At 41.9% G+C, this 20,692-nt stretch overlaps 1 protein-coding gene and 1 long non-coding RNA gene across 2 annotated transcripts in view; one reads left to right on the forward strand and one right to left on the reverse strand.

Moving 5' to 3' along the window:
* Positions 1–15,992, reverse strand: part of pkd1a (polycystic kidney disease 1a) — a 61,861-nt gene extending 45,869 nt beyond the window's left edge. Inside the window, exons 1-3 of the mRNA XM_052084806.1 lie at positions 15,421–15,992; positions 850–921; positions 685–753 (exon numbers count right to left, since the gene is read on the reverse strand). Coding sequence (XP_051940766.1) covers positions 685–753; positions 850–921; positions 15,421–15,695 — 416 coding nt within the window. The 5' untranslated portion in view covers positions 15,696–15,992. The remainder of the gene's footprint in view (positions 1–684; positions 754–849; positions 922–15,420) is intronic.
* LOC127613845 (uncharacterized) overlaps positions 13,286–20,692 on the forward strand; it is a 65,039-nt gene continuing 57,632 nt past the window's right edge. Inside the window, exon 1 of the long non-coding RNA XR_007966327.1 lies at positions 13,286–13,364. This is a non-coding gene — a long non-coding RNA (uncharacterized LOC127613845). The remainder of the gene's footprint in view (positions 13,365–20,692) is intronic.

Here is a 20,692-nt window from a genome sequence, read left to right on the forward strand (position 1 = left end):
GTCCTTCCTCATCACACACATTCACACACACACACACACACACACACACACACACACACGCACACACGCACACACACAAACCTTTCAAATTGGTGGAAGAAAAAAAGAAGTGGAAGAAATAAGCTAATGAATGGAAGAAGAGATGAGATGGCTGGACAGATGGTAGGGGAGAGAGCTGCAGCTAGCCTGGAGCAGTAGACTGTAATTTAACATCATCATGGTTTGATTTGTGTGTAATGGCGGTTTATGATTCGTGAGCGAATGCTTTTTCTTCCAAAATATTCTAGGGCAACAGTCCCCAACCTTTTTTTATTTTTATTTTTTCTTGGCACCAAAGACTGGTTTCACAGGAGACACATTTTGACAGACATAGTAGCAAACCAAAAAAAAATTACAGTATATCCAATTCACCTCTGCACCAAATGTAAGTTTTGTAATTATTGGGAGCCATTCGCTTGCTTCTCTTCAACGTGGTAAACTTCTATTCTTTAAAAAAAAAAAACTAACAAACTGAAATTTTAATGCAGGGAGATTGAGCTCCATGTTTCACAGCAAGTTTCGCTCATTGACCTAGTTGCAAATATACTGTTTTCTAATACAACTTATTGGCGCAAGTGGATGCCCGTGCTTTATGCAAATCCTCTCGTTAATTTTGTTCATATGATCACTTGACAGTGTACTCACAGGACGGACAAAGGCCCACAGCAGAATACTCCTCTGGGCAGAATTACAATGCTGTTACCTTGTAGATATCTGTACAATGGAGAGCTACATGAGTGACCAAATGGTGCGCAGAAGACATCACTGACGCAAAAAAAAACCCCAAAACCAAAACATGTCTGTACTCACAGCTCTCGAAGACCAGGGAGTCGATTTAGTAGAGTTGTATCAAGAGAGGAAATGTGATTCTTGGAAAGATCTCTGTGGAACAAAACATAAATCTCACTTAAAGGCCAGTGCCATACACATAAAAAACATAGCGAGCCTATATATTTTCTATGGTGTGAATATGCCATTCTCAGACTTCGAGCGTGTAGACTGCAGTGCTTAGAAATGAAACATCAAAAAGAAGCAGCGCTTGTTCTCTGGCACACATGGATCTTGGCTCAGTCCAAGGCTTTGAGACCGATAAGGTGTGCCTGCGCAATGTGGCCAAACCCTTGACTGATTATGTGCGCATCAGTAAGCAGTTCTCTCACTTTACTCTCACAAATGGAATATTGACATTGTCATATTTTTACGTTTTGAATATATGATCCGTCAAGAAAACAGATCCTTCAACAAAGATCTTGATCATTTTAACCAACAGTACATTCAAAATGCCTGAAATGAATATGAATCATTTCGGAATTTAAATGAGAAAATGATTTCCAATATGTCATAATCAAGGGCCGCAACTCATGATTAATTTAATAATTAATGAATCTGTTTATTGTTTTGGTGGTTAATTGATGAATCACATAAAAAAGAAAAAAAAAAGACTTTCCATCAAATTCATCAAAAACTGGGCATTGTTTCAAATAGACACTGCAGAAAATACACGTTGATTGATAATGATTTTGAGTGCACTAAAATGAAATCGTTTCACTTCAAAACATGTCGAAACGCATATCGATTCGCCTTTTATTGGAGAGATTACGGTAAAGCAAACGCCACATTTACCACAGTCGACTAATGAGTTCACTCATATTGTAAAACGACAAGAAACTGATTCCATCATATCGTCTGGAACCGAATTATAATTCCACCGAATTGAATCACTCCACTTGTGTGTTTAGTTTTCAAAGAATAACAGATACTACTGGATAGGTCAACCCAAAAATAAGATGAAAATTAATAGTAATCAAATGAGTCCACTTACAAATGATAAAGAACACGAGTAATTCAGCAAAATCTACGCAGTTAACGCAGCACTTACGGTTCCATCCTCTTATTTCGAAAAACAAAGCGCAACATTTCTTGTTGCGATCCATACGCGATCGATAAGCCTAACTTTCATGAAGAAACGTCACGTAAAAGACTAATAATGCATTCTAAAGCAATAACTGATAGCTATTGTGAACAAGCAGTGTCTTTGGTTTAAAGGATTCGCCCATACAGACTTCCAATCCGATACCTCTACAACACATTGAAGAAGGAAAAAAAAAGGTATGTGCATCCAAATGGTTTCAAATGAATATAGAAATAAACATATATGCACGCTACATGCAAGTGTATATTTGTTATGAGTGTATTTGTCCATATCAGACATTTCATGCATCGCCGCACCATGTTAACTGAAATTGACATCAAAATGTCCCCGGGCTCGCTTTTGCGAATGTCACGTGTTTTCCAATGTTTTCCAAACCTGGAAAACAGCTGAGCTGAGGGCACTTTGTTGAGGGCACAATTTCATTTTTCCCCCCGTCTTAGACTATCCATCCATCCATTTTCCGATCCGCTTGATCCTCACAAGTGTCGCAGGGGGTGCTGGAGCCTATCCCAGCCGTCTTCGGGCAGTAGGCGGAGGACACCCTGAACCGGTTGCCAGCCGATTGCAGGGCACACACAGACAAACAACCATCCGCGCTCACACTCACACCTAGGGACAATTTAGAGTGTTCAATCAGCCTGCCATGCATGTTTTGCCATGCATGCCACACAGGGAGGCCGGAGCCGGGAATGAACCCCCGACCTCTGCACTATGAGGCTAACCACTCGACCACCGGGCCCCCATCCTATACTAATAAATGTTATTTTAAAATGCAAAAAGAAACTGCAGGGAGCTCTCAGGCTCAGCAGAATGTTTCATAAAGCTTAATGGAAACTTTAACTATAAATAAAGAGTTCACAAAGGTTTTCGACAGTTTATCACGTTTTTCAAACGTTTTCCACACCTTACATTCTGCGTTCCTGTTCTGCATATTTGTACTGTCATTGGAACTGTAAAATAATTTTGAGCATCAAGAGCAGCTCATTAACGCAGCTTTCGCAACATTTTTTAATTTCGGAGTAGCGTCGGCGAATGCATGCGATAACCTGAAGGAGACGATGTGTTCTGCATGCCCTGATGTCTGGTCAAACTGAAGGAGGATAAGGTATGAACTATGAACTTAAGTACATTTATTCATTCATTCATTTTCCGATCCGCTTATCCTCACAAGGGTTGTCAGCTGTCTTCAGGCAGTAGGCGGGGGCCACCCTGAACCGTTTGCCAGCCAATCGCAGGGCACACACTGAGATGAACAACCATCCGCGCAAACACTCACTCCAAGGGACAATTTAGAGTCTTCAATCAGTCTGCCATGCATGATTTTTGAATGTGGGAGGAAACCAGAGTACCCGCAGATAACCCACGCAGGCCCGGGGAGACCATGCAAACTCCACACAGGGAGGCCGGAACTGGAATTGAACCCGGTACCTCTGCACTGTGAGGTCGAGGCGCTAACCACAGGACCAACGGGCCGCCCTAAGTACTATACATTTACTTGCAGGCTAATGTTTCCCACGATTCCTTGCTACGGTGGCTTGTGAAACCTCAAAAGGTAAAGGCTGGGAGAGGCTCAGCACCCCACGCGACCCTAGTGAGGATCAAGCGGTTCGGAAAATTGATGGATGGACGGAGAATATCAGCCCAGCCAATTATCGGTCTCTCACTAGTCTGTACCCAACTGTGATTTTCGGTGTACTGTTACATCCCAAGCGATAATACATTTAAGTGGTTTAACTGTCATAACCGGGCCCCTTTTTTTCCTCTTCAGTGCAATGTCAAGACCCTTTTTCACCTGCGTCACCCTCCGTCTTATCTGCAGTTAAGCCTCATGCTAATAGAATATTTTTTTGTAAAATGATATTAGTGTGGCTCTATTTCATTCAATTTTGTGATACTAAAGACTTTTCAATTGGTCATCCCTTCAATGTCTATACTCGTCTTACGACTTGTCTGACACAAGCACTTGTTGCACTGATGTCATTCTGGTTAATATTTAATGCGACTAAACACAAAACCAGCGCCTGTGCGATTTAGTGTTTTTTTTTTTTGCACTTTACCGAATTGTGCTACAATGTCAACGCGTTAACCGGAGGCTGGTGTTCATTCTCGCGGTAGATTAATCATGACAAAGGAAGTGAGAAGAGACGAACCTTTGCCAACACAAACAACGAGGTCCAGTGGTGGAACACAGTTGAGTGATTTCAGCTTGTTGGAAACTTTGCAGTAAAGCCCGAGCCGCACGTGAGATCAGTGAAACAAAGAGGAAAGAATAGATCGAGCTCAATGTTGTGAGAGGACAGATTGCGATCGCAAGACAACAGGTTGCCGCTGACTTCGAGTAATATGATCGACTAAGAAAGAGCACATTGTGCCTAACGTGTTTCACCCTCATTATGAGCACAGTAGACACTAATATCACCTCTGGGGGTATTAAAAAAATACTGCAAATGAGTGTTTGAGTGTAGGGGAACGCACCTCTTGCTCACTCTCTTTCTAGTGTGTGTGAACCGAACGGGACGCCCATTCCCAAAAGGAAACATCTGTACATTCCAGACTGGCTGTGTAAGAAAGATGGAGAGCAAGCGAGCCTTCTCCTCTGCTAAAGTCATCAGCAGATAAAACGAGGGAGCACAAAGACGCGCCATCTATGAGCCGATAGTTTGCACATTAGGCTGACACCTCGCCTTATGTAACTCCCCCACCCGCCCCCCCACGGCAGGTGTACGCGTTCGAGTCCGCTCCAAACGTTCTTTCTCCCACTTCCGTTGGCGGTGAGACTGCTTGGGATTGGGACGTAAAGAGAGAGTGTGTTTATCATCGCCATATAACATGACCTTCACCATGTCTAACAGCAACAGGCTCCTGTTCTCTCTGCTACCTTTAGGCACACGTGGCTTTAATTAGACGCGCGCACACAGCAGAGACACACTCGAGCTATAGTGCTGCTCACAAACACCCACAGCACACATATGGTTCTGTTTTACTAACGGTGTGGCCAATGATCTAACCACTCCTTATATGGCCTGTCTGGTGCCACTTATTCTGAGCTGGTGGATCGGCCCGCTGACACACACGCACACACACACACACAGGAAAGAATATGAACAGTGGAAAAGATACATGTCCACAGAGAGAGAGAGGAGAATTTCTTCTGGTGACATGAATGGGAGTTTACATGACGAGAAACTTAAAAGAAAAAAAAAAACGCAGTTCTGAATATGTGCAGCAGGTCTGGTCATATAAGAGATCCGATTTTCTGCATCGAGGTGGCGGAGTGGTCAAAGTCTCCAAGAGTGGATGGAGACCAGCGCTCCACTAACCCACTAAACACAGACTGCTTTGTGGTCACTTTCATCCATCCTTCCCTCTGCTGCTGCCTCACCCTTTCTTTTCTGCCCTCCTTGGTTTTCGGTGCTCCTGCTGCTTTAAGGCATTTAATGAATGAGACATTCAACGATGATGGAGTTTGGAATGAAGAGTAACTATGGGCGAAGAAGATGGAGAGGATATGTAATCGTGGAGATGATGGGGGCAAATTGTATGTGGTGCTTTGCTTAGGTTTAGTTGGGGTTTTTTTGGAGGGGGTCGTTTTCACCCCCCCTACATCTTGTATTAACCAATTATTGTTTTACGGCTTGCCTTTTAACTAGAGTTGCAATGATTAATCGGCAACTAAGCAATCATCAAATTAATCGCTTATGATTTTTGTGAACCAATTAATTGTTTAGAGACCTCATATGATTAAAATGTGTCCTTTACCAGCCTATCACCCCATCAACAGTAAATAATCGCAGATTTTTAGACTCTCCATTTTGAAAACATCTGCTTTTACTTTGGAAGGCAACAATTAGCATTTTTGCGTATTTTCTGGCATGTCATAGACCAAACCAGTAAATGCATTCATAATTCAGTCATTATTGTGCATTTTCTGTCCATTTCAATTAATGTCTGTTGATTGAATAAGGGCAAGGAATTGATTTTTTAATTACCCCATTCATCAATTAATCAACAAAATAATAACAATCAATCAACAGGGTGATTATTTAAATAATCATTAGCAGCGACCCTACTTTTAACAATAAATAGCGGATCTTTTCAATGGGGGAATAGGGGAATTGGATTTTCAAGTCAACTGACTTAAGAGTTGGAAGACGTGTACCATAATTGTGAGCAAAAACAAGAGACAGATATGGTCCCTGAGAGTCATACGGGAGTGGTTGGCATTTCCGCAGGGCACAGAGAACATCACACGCCTGTGGGTATTTACACTCTGTTTGTATGTTTACTGCGCTGTGTGTATTCACACTTTCTTGCACCAATAATGATAACCAGTAACCTGATAAGCCATCCACCGTTCTAACCGCTGTCCCTGAAAGGGTTAGAGCAGCAGTTGTTTGAAGGTTTCTAATTACCGCAACGTCAATGCTCAATTAGCTGTGGTAAAATGTGATTTTTCTCATTTATCCCCCATGACGAAGAGAGGTTCACTGTTGGTGGCAGCAGACTAAGCTACTGATTCGTGTGTCCGCCTGACAGTGTGAATTACTGTTTGTGCCCTGTGACTGGCTGTGATGACCAGTCCAGTGAGTTTACTGCCTCTTGCTCAAGTCAGCTGTGATAAGATCGATCTCACCTGGCCGGAATGGATTGATGGAACAAAAATGGAACATCATTAATAGAAAGGCTGGGATAAGCAAAGAAATGCAATTGAAGGCTGCCATGGTAACATTTCAAAGACCCATATTTTCCAGTCCTATTGCTCTGATGGCATTGCCCACAGCCCCAAGGTTATTTGCATACTAAGAGTGTAAAGACTTTGTGTTTTGTTTGTTGGTTATGCCCCTCATTCACATACAATTCCCAAGGGAAAGAGTTTAGCACCGAGTTCTCGAAGGCTCGTCTGCTTGGGGTGGAACTCGGAGGACGCTGATTGAAGAGGTTTGGTCTGAAATGTCTTAATGTTTAATTCAACAGGCCGGTTGGGTCACAAACACGATTCCCTCCTCCAGGACATTTTGTCCATTTTTCCAGCTGCTGCTGTCTGCGTTGTCTGATATCCAGCTGGAAGACATTGGGCAGCTGTGTGCAGCAGTTTAACACACTCACTCAAATAAAGCCTTACGCGCGCTCATGCACATACACAGACACACACACTCATAATGACCATGTCGTCAACGCGTGCAGAAAGAATGAAAAAAAAGTGCACCGCAGTCATGTGCACAATGGACACAGTTTCTGGTAAATGAAACCGTGGCAGGCTGTGGCGTAGTCATAAAATACTGTATGAGAAAATTAGTTGATGAGAGAAAAAAATACAAACACTCCCCACAACTTTAAACGGCATACAGTGATGAGATCTGCTGTCACCAATCTCGTCACTGTCCTGTGCTGCAAAAATATATGTTGCATTCACAAAGTATTTATTTCAAGCACTTCTTGCACAATTACTTTTCGTCTGTCAACACACAAATAAAGTTGATCCACCATTAACTCTTTTTTTTTCTATCACTATCAAAATACTATCCATCTGGCCATTTTCCGATCCACATTATCCTGAGGAGGGTCGCGGGCGTGCTGGAGCCTAAGCCAGCTCTCCACAGGCAGTAGGCGGGATACACCTTGAACTGATGGCCACCCAATCGCAGGGCACACGTAGACAAACACCCATTCGCGCTCACAACCACACTTAGGGACAATTTAGAACGTTCAATCAACCTGCCATGTATGGTTTTTAGAATGTGTGAGGGAAACGGAGTACCCAGAAAAAATCCACGCAGGCAGGTGGAGGACATGCAAACTCCACACAGGAATGCCAGAGCCCGGAATTGGACTATGGACATCTGCACTGTGAAGCGGGCATCTTAACCAGTACTATTTTATACAAATTTCATTTTTCACTCAAAAATAATCTGACAATTATTCACGGAATTTAGGCTACATTCTCATTATGCTTCAAAGACATCTAAAAAAAAACCAACCATGTACATTCGAATAATGCAAAAACCAAAGGTAACCGAAAAAAGGCAGTGTGATCAGGCACTGAAAGGCATGAGAATATAACCGGTTGCCTTTTTTAAACTCACCCTTGTCTTTACGAACAGGATCTGTCTTGAGAGGGTCATTGAGTTCCCATTATAGGCACTTGAATGTACAATCTGCTGTACTGCATTGACTCCCAACCAGGGTGCTAAAACATGCTAATGTGCCATGAGATCAAGGGTGTCGCAGGAAATTATCGAATTTTACCTAAGTCGCCCGAAAGGTATTATTTAGTCATAACAAATACATGTTTGTTCATGTATATATCTAAACCAGCAATGCATAGTGACAGGCAGAACAATTCATTAACTGAATCTCCTTTGGATGGCAAAACTGAGATCGGCTTCGGCCACTGTCATAACTATTAATAGCATCCAAATCCCATCTTCTCGCTCCCAAATGCGCATGTGCTCATAGTAAATGTATTTGTCTCAAATTACATCATAGAACTAATGTCAGTAGTGGTACACTTGTCTGACTTCAGTGGATTCCGTTCTAATTCGGTGACAGCGCGTATGGGCATCTGTCTTAATATGTGCCCTAAGACTGACCGGCCAGCAGTCAAAGGTGGAATCTGCCTTTTGCCGAAAGTCAGCTCGGGCAGTCTCCACCAGCTCCCCGTGACTTGGAACAGGATGAGCCTTACAGAAACAAAATGGATGGATGGACCTCGAAAAATTATTTGGTAACTTGCTTGCGATATCCTAAATGTATGTGTGGATGGACATACATTTATACAGAAACACCAAAAACAGGCACAAAACATTGAAATCTCCAGCATTTAAAAGTGACAACATTCTGCATGTCCTGTTTTTTTTGTTTTTTTTACCTCAACAAAGTCTGAAGGTGTGTTCGCGATTTGTTGTATGGATTACGCCACAAAACACAGAATTCCATCAAACTTTGTTGAAAGGGAGCAATGTTGGCCAGGGCGATTACATTTTGGTAAACACCCAAATAAATGCATGAATAAAATAATTGTTTTCCCTACTTCATGACATTTCACTCAAATTGCATTGGGGCCCAACGATATCCAGAAGAGGCGGGGACAAAAAAAAGTGTCCACCCTTTAAGCCGTTTATCTCACTCTGGCTGTGGGCATGTGGAAAAGCATCAGGAAATGTAAGTCATGCTCAACATTGTTTGGATTAATGCACATTCGGAACTTTGGCAGGGAACATGTGACATAACGGAATGGGGATGCGACTTCATAATGAAACCATAACTAAGTATATATTGCATAATATCCAAAGAGATTGTTACAGCAAAGCAAAATTGTCATGTTTCAAGAAAAAAAGTCAATTGTCTGTTTTTTTGCTGCATAAGTATGGCCCTCGGACGAAAGGAGGATTAATTCAACGAACCAATAAGCAATAGACTCTCAACTTAACTCAACTCGACTCAAATGTATTTATAGAGCACTTTCAAACAGCCATTGCTGCACACAAAGTGCAGTACATGGAGCAACAAACATATACAACAGCAAAGCAAAGCAACAAATAAGTAACAAAGACAGTAGAGAGCACCAAACAGTATAACTAATTTCATAATTTGGGTCATGCTGAGTCAACTGCCAAGGAATACAAGTGAGTTTTGAGGCGGGTTTTAACGATGGGCAGCGAGGGGGCTTGCCAAATGTTCAGTGGAAGGTCATTCTAGAGAGAGGGACCAGCAACAGAAAAGGCTCGATCCCCTCTGAGCCTCCGCTTAGTCCTTGGTACTTCTAATAGTGTCTGGTCCACAGACCTGAGGCGCCTGGCAGGTGTGTAGGGGTGGATGAATTCAGAGAGGTAAGGTGGCGCGAGGTTATTTAGAGATTTGAAAACAAATAATAGGGTCTTCAGCTATTAAAATAATCGTTAGATACAGCTTGAGAATCCCTCCCTCGCCCTCCTCCTGTTCCCTCGTAGTAGTGCACAGATTTTTCACACAAAGTGTAAAGATGACGAACATGATGTTCAGTCCCACAATGATTCACACATGGATTATCTTGGGAACTCTTTTTTTCCCATACTGTAATCATGTTCTACAAATAAGGACAGAAAACCAAAAATACGCCAATACGTTGAACAATTTGTGGGGGTAACGGCGGGATAATCATTGCCTGAGGACCGATGCACACACATTGGCCACTTCATTAAGTACGCTTGGACAATCTCACCTTATGAGTCATTTGTGTCAAAAATCCTGGCTTTACAAAGATACGACTGCTCAGTTCAGACTGATAATGGCAGAGTGGTATTAATACAGAAGTTTGCAGTGATGTTGAGCTGCAGTACATCACACCAATAACTATTTCTAAGACCACATTTCGGTTGATCACAGGGATAAAATATTGGAAGCAGTTCTATTGCTAGCGTTGCAACCAGCCTCGCCTCATGAGTAAACAGAGTGTGTGGTTGGCGTGATGGTTGGTTTGCAGGTCTTATGTAATAAAGCGCCGATAAAATAGAAGCTGGTAGAATCACACAATTACGTTAGTGTCTGATGGCATTATTACTTTTTTCCCCTGCACTGTCTGCATTTCACTGAACGATGTCATAAATGGCTCTTGCCATGGTAACAAATATATAATATTTATAATAAACTCCCTCACACACGGTCAATATGTTCAATGTTGGTGTTTGAACGTGCACTTGGCAAGTGTGTGTGTGTGTGTGCGTGTGTGTTCGAAGATGATTGTGATGATAACTTTATCTGGAGGGGAGGAGGTACGGTGTGTATCTGTGTGTATGCATAGTTGCCATAGTAACCCTACAATGTGTTATTGACCACAGTAGAATTAACAATAGGGATGAGTCCAAGGGGCCTTTTTTGGTCCCAGCGCAAATTGCAGTCTAACTGTGAGCATAGGTGGAGCTTTCTCGGCCAATCGTGGCGACATCCCATTAAAATCAGGGTGGCCAGAGTATGCCATGCTTGACATGGTGGAAAAACAGAAATGAACTCCCTGGAGTCAGTGCATGACATTGGCACATGGGTAAATTGCAAGATCTCCCGTTGATGTAAGATGCATGACGTGCAGCCATGTTTGACGAAGTAGTGATGAGGTTGCTGTAACAGTATTTTAAAGATGATATTGGTCATAATTTGTTCAATGAATTGATTTCAAGAATGATTCAAAGGGATTATCCGATGCTTGTGTCATTCATGAATGAAATCCGATGACATATGACCACACAAGTCCGCGGAGCCCCAAATTTATTTGCCTGCTCCTGAATCAAATACACCAAAATCACGTGACACCACCTGTGCTGCTTTTAGCTTGTCTAAAACATAGTCTTCTTTTTGTCACCGAGATGCACCAACTGCTAACGTGCAGTGAGGCCTAGCACATCTACCAAATTCACAAATACGCTGAACTACAATATTGCCCTGGCATGAAAATGACAGCGCACCCGTTTTTACACCGAGACCGGACTACTCACTGTTACCAAACTGTCAGATGAGTCGTAAGCGAGCATAACCTCAACTTTAACAGCAGTGCGCTCATCAACCATAATGCAAAAGGTCGGCACCAATGGTGCTAAATTGCTCACCATTGCTCCCGTGCCGCCACTGGCATGTATCAACAATGTCTAGCATTGGATTGACAAAAGCTCTTATTATATACCGTTACGGATCATATGCATCATATTAATATTTGTGATCAAGTAAAAGGCACATATCAGATAATCTCACCTCATATACACAAAGCCAGGGAACTACGATATTATAAAGTCACATACTCAATCTGAAGTGAAGTTGCATAAAGACTGTTAATGCCCTCTTTTAATTAATGACTTTGAGACAAGAAAGGCAAAGTTGGAATTGAAATGAATATTTTTATTGGAGATTGCCCCACTGAATTTGCTTTGCGACAAGAAAATGCAGTCTCCTGGGGGGGAAAAAGTACTTGATTTTCATTGGTACATGATTAAAAGGTTTATTTTTCAACAAAGGAGGAAAAATTACATCCGTTTCCCACAATTTAATCACTTGCAACAAATGTACATGTGTGAATTAATTCAATCCAAAGGATTCTTTTTTTCAGTAGAAGGTGAATTTAAGAAATAATTTCTTTTTGTTCATTACTAAGCCAAATAAATGTCATGCCTCTTTTTTGTTCGTAATTTCTCTTTCACCTCGCATAAATATATTTATAAATATATTTTATCCAAATCCTTGATTATTCAATATCATTTTTTGTGGGGTATTTAAATTCGAATATTTGAAATAGCTTCTGCAGCAGCCCTACATGCAACTCACCCATTATACTATACCCACCCATATTTTTATCGTTCAAGAAAGCTTTTGCTTCTGGTCCCTGAGATTAACCTGCAAAAAATTGTTCCACAAAGAAAAAAATGTCATTTTGAGCCATGCCATGGTCATTATCCCCTGCATATATTAGCATTGGTTCAAACCACTATTATGCAAATGTACTACTTCACACAGTTGCAAGCATAACTGAAGACACCAAAGACTCTTTTTCAAGACTGCCCTCCAGCCAGATCCCATTGACAGTTGGAAAAGTAATTCCCGATAGTGGTTATAAAATTAACCTGTTTTGGTGGTTTTCTGTAAAACATTTGTGATGTTGTTAATTAATGATACTTAACACCCACTGCATTTCATAATAATCGTACACTCATATGATCCTTTATAATGTACTGTACCATGTTCATGGAGAGTATTGCTAAAATTTTGCACATGGACCTTAGGATTAAAAACGAAATTCAGAACTTTTTTTGTTTGTGTGTTTGCAGGTTGGGATAGGAACTAGATTAGCCCACAAATAGCCTAAATTTACACATAATTGAGGCACTATGAAATGCATTGATGAACAGAAAAAAATGAACTCTCCAAATTCTCCCCCCCCCCCCCAGCCCCGCCACCCAAAAAAAACCGGGAGAAAATGGGGTGGGAGGGAAGAGAACTTTCACCCCAAAAAATATTTTAAAATACTGAAGAAAAATATGTGAAAATGTGATTCTGCAAGTGCTGAACTGCATGTATGTGGCGTCCTCTGTACATGGGCAAGGCATTATTCCATTTACAATGCCTTTACAATACAATACATCCACCCATTTTCAACACCGCTTTTCCCTGAACAGGGTCGGGGGAGGGGGGGGGGGGCGAAGCCTATCTTTGGGCAAAAGGCGGACTACACCCTGAAATGTACCACTACACCATCAGCGACCAATACAATACATAATTTGAATCTTGTTAAGTCATAGACAAATATAAATGGTGTTCTCACGGCTCTGAGGAGAGTTTTGGAATTAGCACGATTATGCAGTGTTCCACTGGTTAGCACGTCCGCCTCACAGTGCAGAGGTGCAGGGTTAGATTTCGGCTTCGGCCTTCCTGAGTTTGCAGGTCCTCCCTGTTTCTGCGTGGGTTTTCTCCGGGTACTCTGGTTTACTCCTACATTCCAAAAACATGCCTGGCAAGTTAACGGAACACTAAATAATTCCTGGGCATGAGTGTGAGTGCGATATGGTCAAGAATATTTTTGACTTTATTTCTCCTTTAAAAACAAAAATGTGATGCCCTAGAAATAAAAAAGTAAAGACATTTGTTTAAATTGGTGTTAAAAATACATAAAGCCATCCATCTATGATTAAAACTTGCTGTTGAACAGTGTGTTTTTTCCCATCACAGTATGTAACTGAAAACAAGCTACAAATAAACTCACTCCAAGTGACATCATCATTATCGTGAGCACAACAATTTCATCGCCTTTAAAAATTCAAGTCCTTTATTTTTCTTTGTAACTATGCAGTCGATTAACGAAGACAAATCATGCATTGCCAAAAGTTTCAATATTTCCATGTGACATCATCATTATCGTGAGCACAACAATTTCATCTCCTTTAAAAATTCAAGTCCTTCATTTTTTTTTGTAACTATGCAATCGATTAACAAAGACAAATCATGCATTGCCAAAAGTTTCAATATTTTCATGTCTTAAGTTTTGCATTGGATAACCATATTCTACACATACACATAAAAAAATTGTACTTAAATCATTTCACTTGATGCTGTCTGAATGCAAGGTGGAAGAAGGTGATGAACGTTCAGAAGACTTCACAGTCAATCACTTTTGACATCTGGGTTATTCTGGTGCCTGTTGAATGAAGTTTCTATATGCTACAAGTACAAATTAAATGAGAGTAGGTGGTTTGAAGGGAAATAAATAATTGACAACATGTGGCTTGCATCTGCTCAGAACAGAATGTTCTTCATGCAGCAGCACAAGAGAGCGGCATGCTGATCCACACCAAAAAGTCCAGTTCCACTTTTCTGGTGACTGGCTTCACTCTGAAGTCCCACAAGACGACACATTCACGTACACTAAGAAAATACAGACTTTGGCATCATGACCTCTGAATAGAGGGCTGTGACTCTTGCTCTCTCTCTCTCTCTCTCTCTCTCTCTCTCTCTCTCTCTCTCTCTCTCTCTCTCTCTCTCTCTCTCTCTCTCTTTCTCTCCCTCTCTCACACACACATACACACTACTTGATTGGGCATTCTAATTCCATGAAGTTTCATGCTACAAATTTCCAGTCTGATGAAACACTGGAACTTCAACGACACTGTCAGTCCAATATACATATTGTGCGTGCATGCTTCACAACATTTATTGAGCTCAAATATTTTCCATTAGAAAAATCTCACGGCACAACTCTAAACAAAAATGCTACAATCTATAAACATTATGATATAAGGATTATCTTATCTCATTTACTCCAAATCTTAATAGAAAATCTTCCAACGCTTAATCGAACACAAACTGATTTTTATTTTATTATTTGGATGGTAACAATGCAGGTTAAATCCTTCTATAATGTAACTGCATTTTATTCTTCTGCCTGTCTGTATGTCAGTGGCAAAGTTTGTTCAACAAAGATATCTTATTTGTTGTGAAAAAAAAATCTGACCAATAACACGAAACTGCTACAGCGCACTTGATTATCTCACGCAGCACGTTCGACCGCTATTTTGGGAAACAGGAAACCATTTTTTTAACGAGTAAATCACTTCCAAATAAATCACATATGGGTAGCAAAATTAATTAATGTTTATGATTGGTTTGTACTAATGGCAGCAACGCTATTTTCGTGATACCCAAAATTTTGAGCAAAAATAGCAAGAGGAGTGAACTTGCCAACAATGATGCTAAGAATAAGATGTGAATAATTAGAGTATGATTCTGATGATGGTGATGATGAGAAGAGGAAAGAAATCAACTCAAAGTCGTGGATGATGCAAAAACGCGTTGGATGTGGCTCGAGTAAACAACATCATCGCGGCCCCCTCCTGGGAAAGTTGCCTTTTGCTTGCCATGTTAGCAATAGTGTTGCTGAGCGAATTCCCATAACGAAACAACAGCACGATGTATGTTATGTGGTTAATTGGACTCACAGAACAGTGGTAAGCAGGGGGATATCTGGCGCTCCGGGGGCCCTCTCCAGGCCGACGTTGGAGCAGTTGACCACGCAGCCCTGCTGGGGCCCTGCCGGCGTGCAGCTGCAGTTAACCGGACAGGGCGTGCAGCTCCTGCCGGCGGCCGTCTGCGAGCCGAGGCTCCACGGCTCCAAGCAGCACAAAGCCACCAGCAGGCTGGATAAGAAGTAGAAGCTGCTGCCGCAGACGCCATGTTTTCGCTTGGTTACAGTCGCTCCATTTCCACAAGGCATAGCTCACTCACATCTCATCGCATCTGATGGTGGAAGTCCTCGCAGGTTGGAAAGGACCAAAGCAAACACACTTTTTTTTGGCCTCGGGTTTCATGTGAGGAGAGCTGCGATTGAAGAAGGATCCACTTTTGGACGAGGTAAACTCCAAAGTTTTCCTCGGCTTTCCCCGTTCCTCTGAAAAACTAACGGAGCGTCTCCAGGAATCTTTCCCTGACGAAAAAAGAAAAAAGTTTGGGAACTTCCTCTCTCCTCCTCCTTCTCCTCCTCCTCTTTCTACATTATGCAGTTCTACAAACCACCGCCGAGTATCCACTGCAGTGTTTCCCGAACGTATTCAGCCGGAGCACATGCAATATTTTACATGATGATACAAAAAATGGTATCATCTGAGTGATATCAAACTCTTGAGTGAATTTTTTAATGCATATGTTGAATTTCTAATTTGAAATTCATTTTAAATGTCATTCGTTCCAGGTCAGCCCAGCAAAACCCGCTCAAATTTACGTTTTTAAATTAACATCACTTAATGATGAGACATTATCATCCATCCATCCATTTTCGAATCACTTTTCCTTACGAGGGTCGGCGTGCTGGGACCTATAAGCAATGTTTTGAACTGGCTCATTGGACAAAAACGAGAGAATGTTTTGATAAAAGCTCATTTCCAGCGCCTTCCTGGAGATAAGGATCACGGAAAAAATAGCTGTAGTCTTTGTTTGAAAAGACAATCACCTCCCCGTTATACCTGTGCCCCCTTTCATTTTGCGGAGAAAAAGGCACGGCGCTGCAAAACGCAAAACTTTGTGCTGATGGACTTGCTGCTTGCATTGTAAAAGAAAAAAAAACAATTTTGCTGAGTGACATTAAGTGCCACGAGAACATTAGATATTGTTTTTATGTGTGCGGGAGACGCAACACTTTCGTATTTAGTCAACGTCTGAAATTATTAGGGCCACAATATTTCGGATGTTATGGACAGGAAAGCGGTTTTGCCTTACGTATCAATCGAGCGAGTTCGGAGCGCATTTAAAAATGTGACTGTACGGTGTTGCGTGCCTCTTTTTTTTGTTTGTTTGTTTACATCATCCTGATGCTGCGTTGCATTAGCAGAAGGTGGCAACAACTGTCATTCCCGCATTGTTAAAGTCTGTAACTGTCCTAAAAAGTGGACTCGCATTAACAGTTTCCGCGTAACCAAAACGCCGGTTTCTCATTACTGGAAGTTGCGCACCCACTCACAAAGGCTAATGCGGTGTAGGAATAAGGTGGATAGTGCAGGGAAAGGTGAAAACGATGAGGTTGCAACAAGGTAAGTCAAACTCATGCAGAAGAAGAGGTTTACAGGAACTGGCTTTTCAAAAGAAAAGGTAGACCGGAAATCAGCGCAACATGAACATAGTGTAAAAAGAAAGTGAGACAGGCAGACATCTACCGAGTTTTGAATCAGATGCCTGCAGCGGATCTGGCGACTCGAAGTCATCCAAATGGTAAGTTAGTGTTTAGTTCTCAGTCTTAAATCTTATTCTCCTTTAAATGTAATGTTTCCATGCACTGCGGTGTCCATGTTCTTAAACAGAGCAATTAAACGCAATCATGTGTGATTTCAACATCGCCGGGAAATCCGTGGCATCATTAAAATGAAGAGTTGATTTTGGATGACGTCGTGCACATTGGGACTCAGCAATGTTTGGTTTTTGCTCCCATGTTCATGAGCTGAACGCAGAGATGTAATTAAAACGTTTTTCCATGAGCAAACCTGGCCAATTTCTCTCATGTGCTGTTTACAAATATGTCAAAATCTGTTTGTGTGCTTCTCCTTTGCCAGGATAATTTATCCTCTTTCATGGATGCCGTCTCTCAAGATGCTGAGAAGACAGCGTGATTATTGCAAAAACAGGGTCTGCATTCAAATTTCACACCCCAACTGATGTGATTTGTAGTACCAACTTGAATTGCAGCCCTGAAGCCTTTTTGGTGCTTGTGGCATTCTCAGTCATCGACTGAGGCTGTTTGAATACCCCAAAGACATGTTTACAGTGAATATAAAAAAAGGTTATGAATAAAATGAGCTGCCCCTCCAAAATATCCCGGTATAATATCCATCCATCCATTTTCCGATACACTTCATCCTCACAAGGGTGGCGGGGGGTGCTGGAGCCTATCCCAGCCGTCTTCGGGCAGTAGGCGGGCGACATCCTGAACTGGTTTCCAGCCAATCGCAGGGCACACAGAGACGAACAACCATTCACGCCCACACTCACACATAGGGACAATTTAGAGCGTCCAATCAGCTTGCCATGCATGTTTTTGGAATGTGGGAGGAAACCGGAGCACCCATAGAAAACCCACGCAGGCCCGGGGAGAACATGCAAACTCCACACAGGGAGGCCGGAGCTGGAATCGAACCCGGTACCTCCGCACTGTGAAGCCGACGTGCTAACCAATGGACTACCGGGCCGCCCTGGTATAATATGACTCGTACATTTTATTCTTATCTGAAGGATGAGTGGAGCTGTTCTGATTAACCAGTTTGGCCTTACTCCTAAAACATATTATTTAGTATTTATCTGGCCAGGACGGGTACAGTCTGGGTTGAGTGAAGGTAAAATGAGCTAAGCTTCTGTTTGGTTATGGGGAGGGTCCATGAGTCTAGGCAGGAAAACAGCACTTACTGAGGCTACTAGATGTGTTATTGTAGGGCTACAGGAAGGAGGAGGGCTCCACTGAAGCAGGCTCTGTCGATGCACGAATAGGAGGGAAAAGGAACTGCAGTATAATGCAAAAGAACTGCTGCATTTGTAATGAATGTTTTAAAAAAAATTATCATAGCATTAACTATGTTTTTTCTCAAGGGACTTGAACGCACAGTCACTCAAAAAAACACATTGGTTTCCCACTAATGAACCACACACCGCATTTACGAGAGAAAAATATTACATGAAAATGCATTAACACAAAAAAGGGTAAAAAGTACACAACTAATATAAAACAGCGAAACTGTGATTTTTCAGAGTCATATTGGCCCATAAAGGAAACTATGAATGAATGAGTTTTACAAAAGTCCTAATTCATACCATGATCCTAAAAATGCACACATTATTGTGTGCGCATGTGTGTGCCTGTATGTGTGTGTGTGTGTGTGTGTGTGTGATGTGTCTCATGGTAGTAGAAACTAACTAGACAGAAAATGAACAACAGTTTTAAAAACAACAACTGTATTTCACCTTGTATTATATATACATATATTATTGTACCTTCAGCAACAAACGTATTAAAGAAAAGGAACCATCGTTGGATTTCATGATGTGGGCGGAGTTTTCCATCCATCCATCCATCCATTATGTGATCTGCTTATCGCCACGAGGGTCACGAGCATGCTGGAACCTATCCCAGCTGTCTTCGGACACACGTAGACAAGCAACCATTCACACTCACAATTGCACTTTTGCACAAATTAAAGTGTTCGATCAACCAACCATGCATGTTTTTGGAATGTGGGAGGAAATCTGAATACCCGGAGAATACCCACGTAGGCACGGGGAGAACACGCAAACTTCACACAGAGAAACCCGGACCCTGGATTTGAACACTCGTCTTCTACACAGAAGGCCACTCGAATTCAGGGGTCACCAACATGGTGCCCATGGACACCAGGGAGCCCTATTCCAAAAAAATAGCTGACCAGTGATTAGACACTGTGACTCTCCAGGAATATTGTAGAATCAATCATTTCAAAATGTTAACACTGGCAGATATTTATAATTTCAGAATTATTGTGAGTAATCACTAATGTGATCAGTGTCTTCTCAGAAATGAATATCATTAATCATTAATCATCACATACACAGGTAGTTTGAGCAAAATTTGTTTCAAAAGTGCATACTATCAAACCGGTAGCCCTCCGCATTAATCAGTAACCAAGAAGGAGCTCTTAGTTTCAAAAAAGTTGGTGATCTCTGCTCTTGATTGTCCCTTGGTGTGACTGTGAGTCCAAAACAAGAAGTTATTCTCCTCTTCTTTACCTTCCTTTTGAGACAAAGGTCATCTTGAATAAACATCAACGTAATTTCCCATCATTTATGTTGGGGCCATTTGCATAAAACATTCACAGCATCTGGTGTTTCCCTTAAGTCCTTGTGCTGAAAAATTGGAAAAACATAAAAAGAGTGCCCACGGGACAATAATGTCCCTTGACAGGTCAGTAAGGTCAACCCTTCTGTCGTGTGATGGTTTCGCTCCAGGGGATTTTCTATACACAAGCACATTATTAGGAGGCGCTTTCTCCCCAACCCACCTGATGCAAAGATCCTCAAACCCAAAGTGTGTGTGAGAGTGTGAATGCGTGATGAGTTCGTGACTTAGCGGGTGGTCCGCATGCCACTCTCCGTTGTTCCCTGCGGAGAAGAAATACCAGGAAAAAAAAGACCACCCAGCAGTGCAAATGGAGGTTACAGTACATGTGCTGGTTACAGGAGCGTATAAGCAAATTGATGTATCTGTTTTGTCTGCAGCTGTTTATCGATTCTGTTTGTGTGTGTGTGTGTGTGTGTGAGTGTGTGTGTGTGTGTGTGTGTGTGTGTGTGTGTGTGTGTGTGTGTGTGTGTGTGTGTGTGGCAAAATCACCTTCCAATCCATATGTACAGCATCATGATGAAATTCTCATTATTTAGGGCGTAGAAAAGAAACGTGCAACGGTATTGTGGCTTGTGTGTAGTGTCGCATTGCGTGAATCACATCGGCTGGGCTGCAAAATGACGCCTGTTGAGCAAGTTGGCCAGATGCTGTGGCTGTGTCCAAATTATCGCACTGGCGCTGTCGCACGACATCACTTCCCATACCACTCGACCACCATTTTGTTTCCAAATTCTAGAAAGACAATTCGCACGCGCTGTCATTCCAGGCCTTCAAAGGCTCGTCCTCGTGTAGCCTCTGTGGAGCGTAATAACTGTGGCAGATTGGCAGGCTTAATAAGAATTTGGACGCCACATGTAGTTGAG

Source organism: Hippocampus zosterae, chromosome 13 (assembly GCF_025434085.1).
Source record: "Hippocampus zosterae strain Florida chromosome 13, ASM2543408v3, whole genome shotgun sequence".
In the NCBI taxonomy this organism is placed as follows: domain Eukaryota; kingdom Metazoa; phylum Chordata; class Actinopteri; order Syngnathiformes; family Syngnathidae; genus Hippocampus; species Hippocampus zosterae.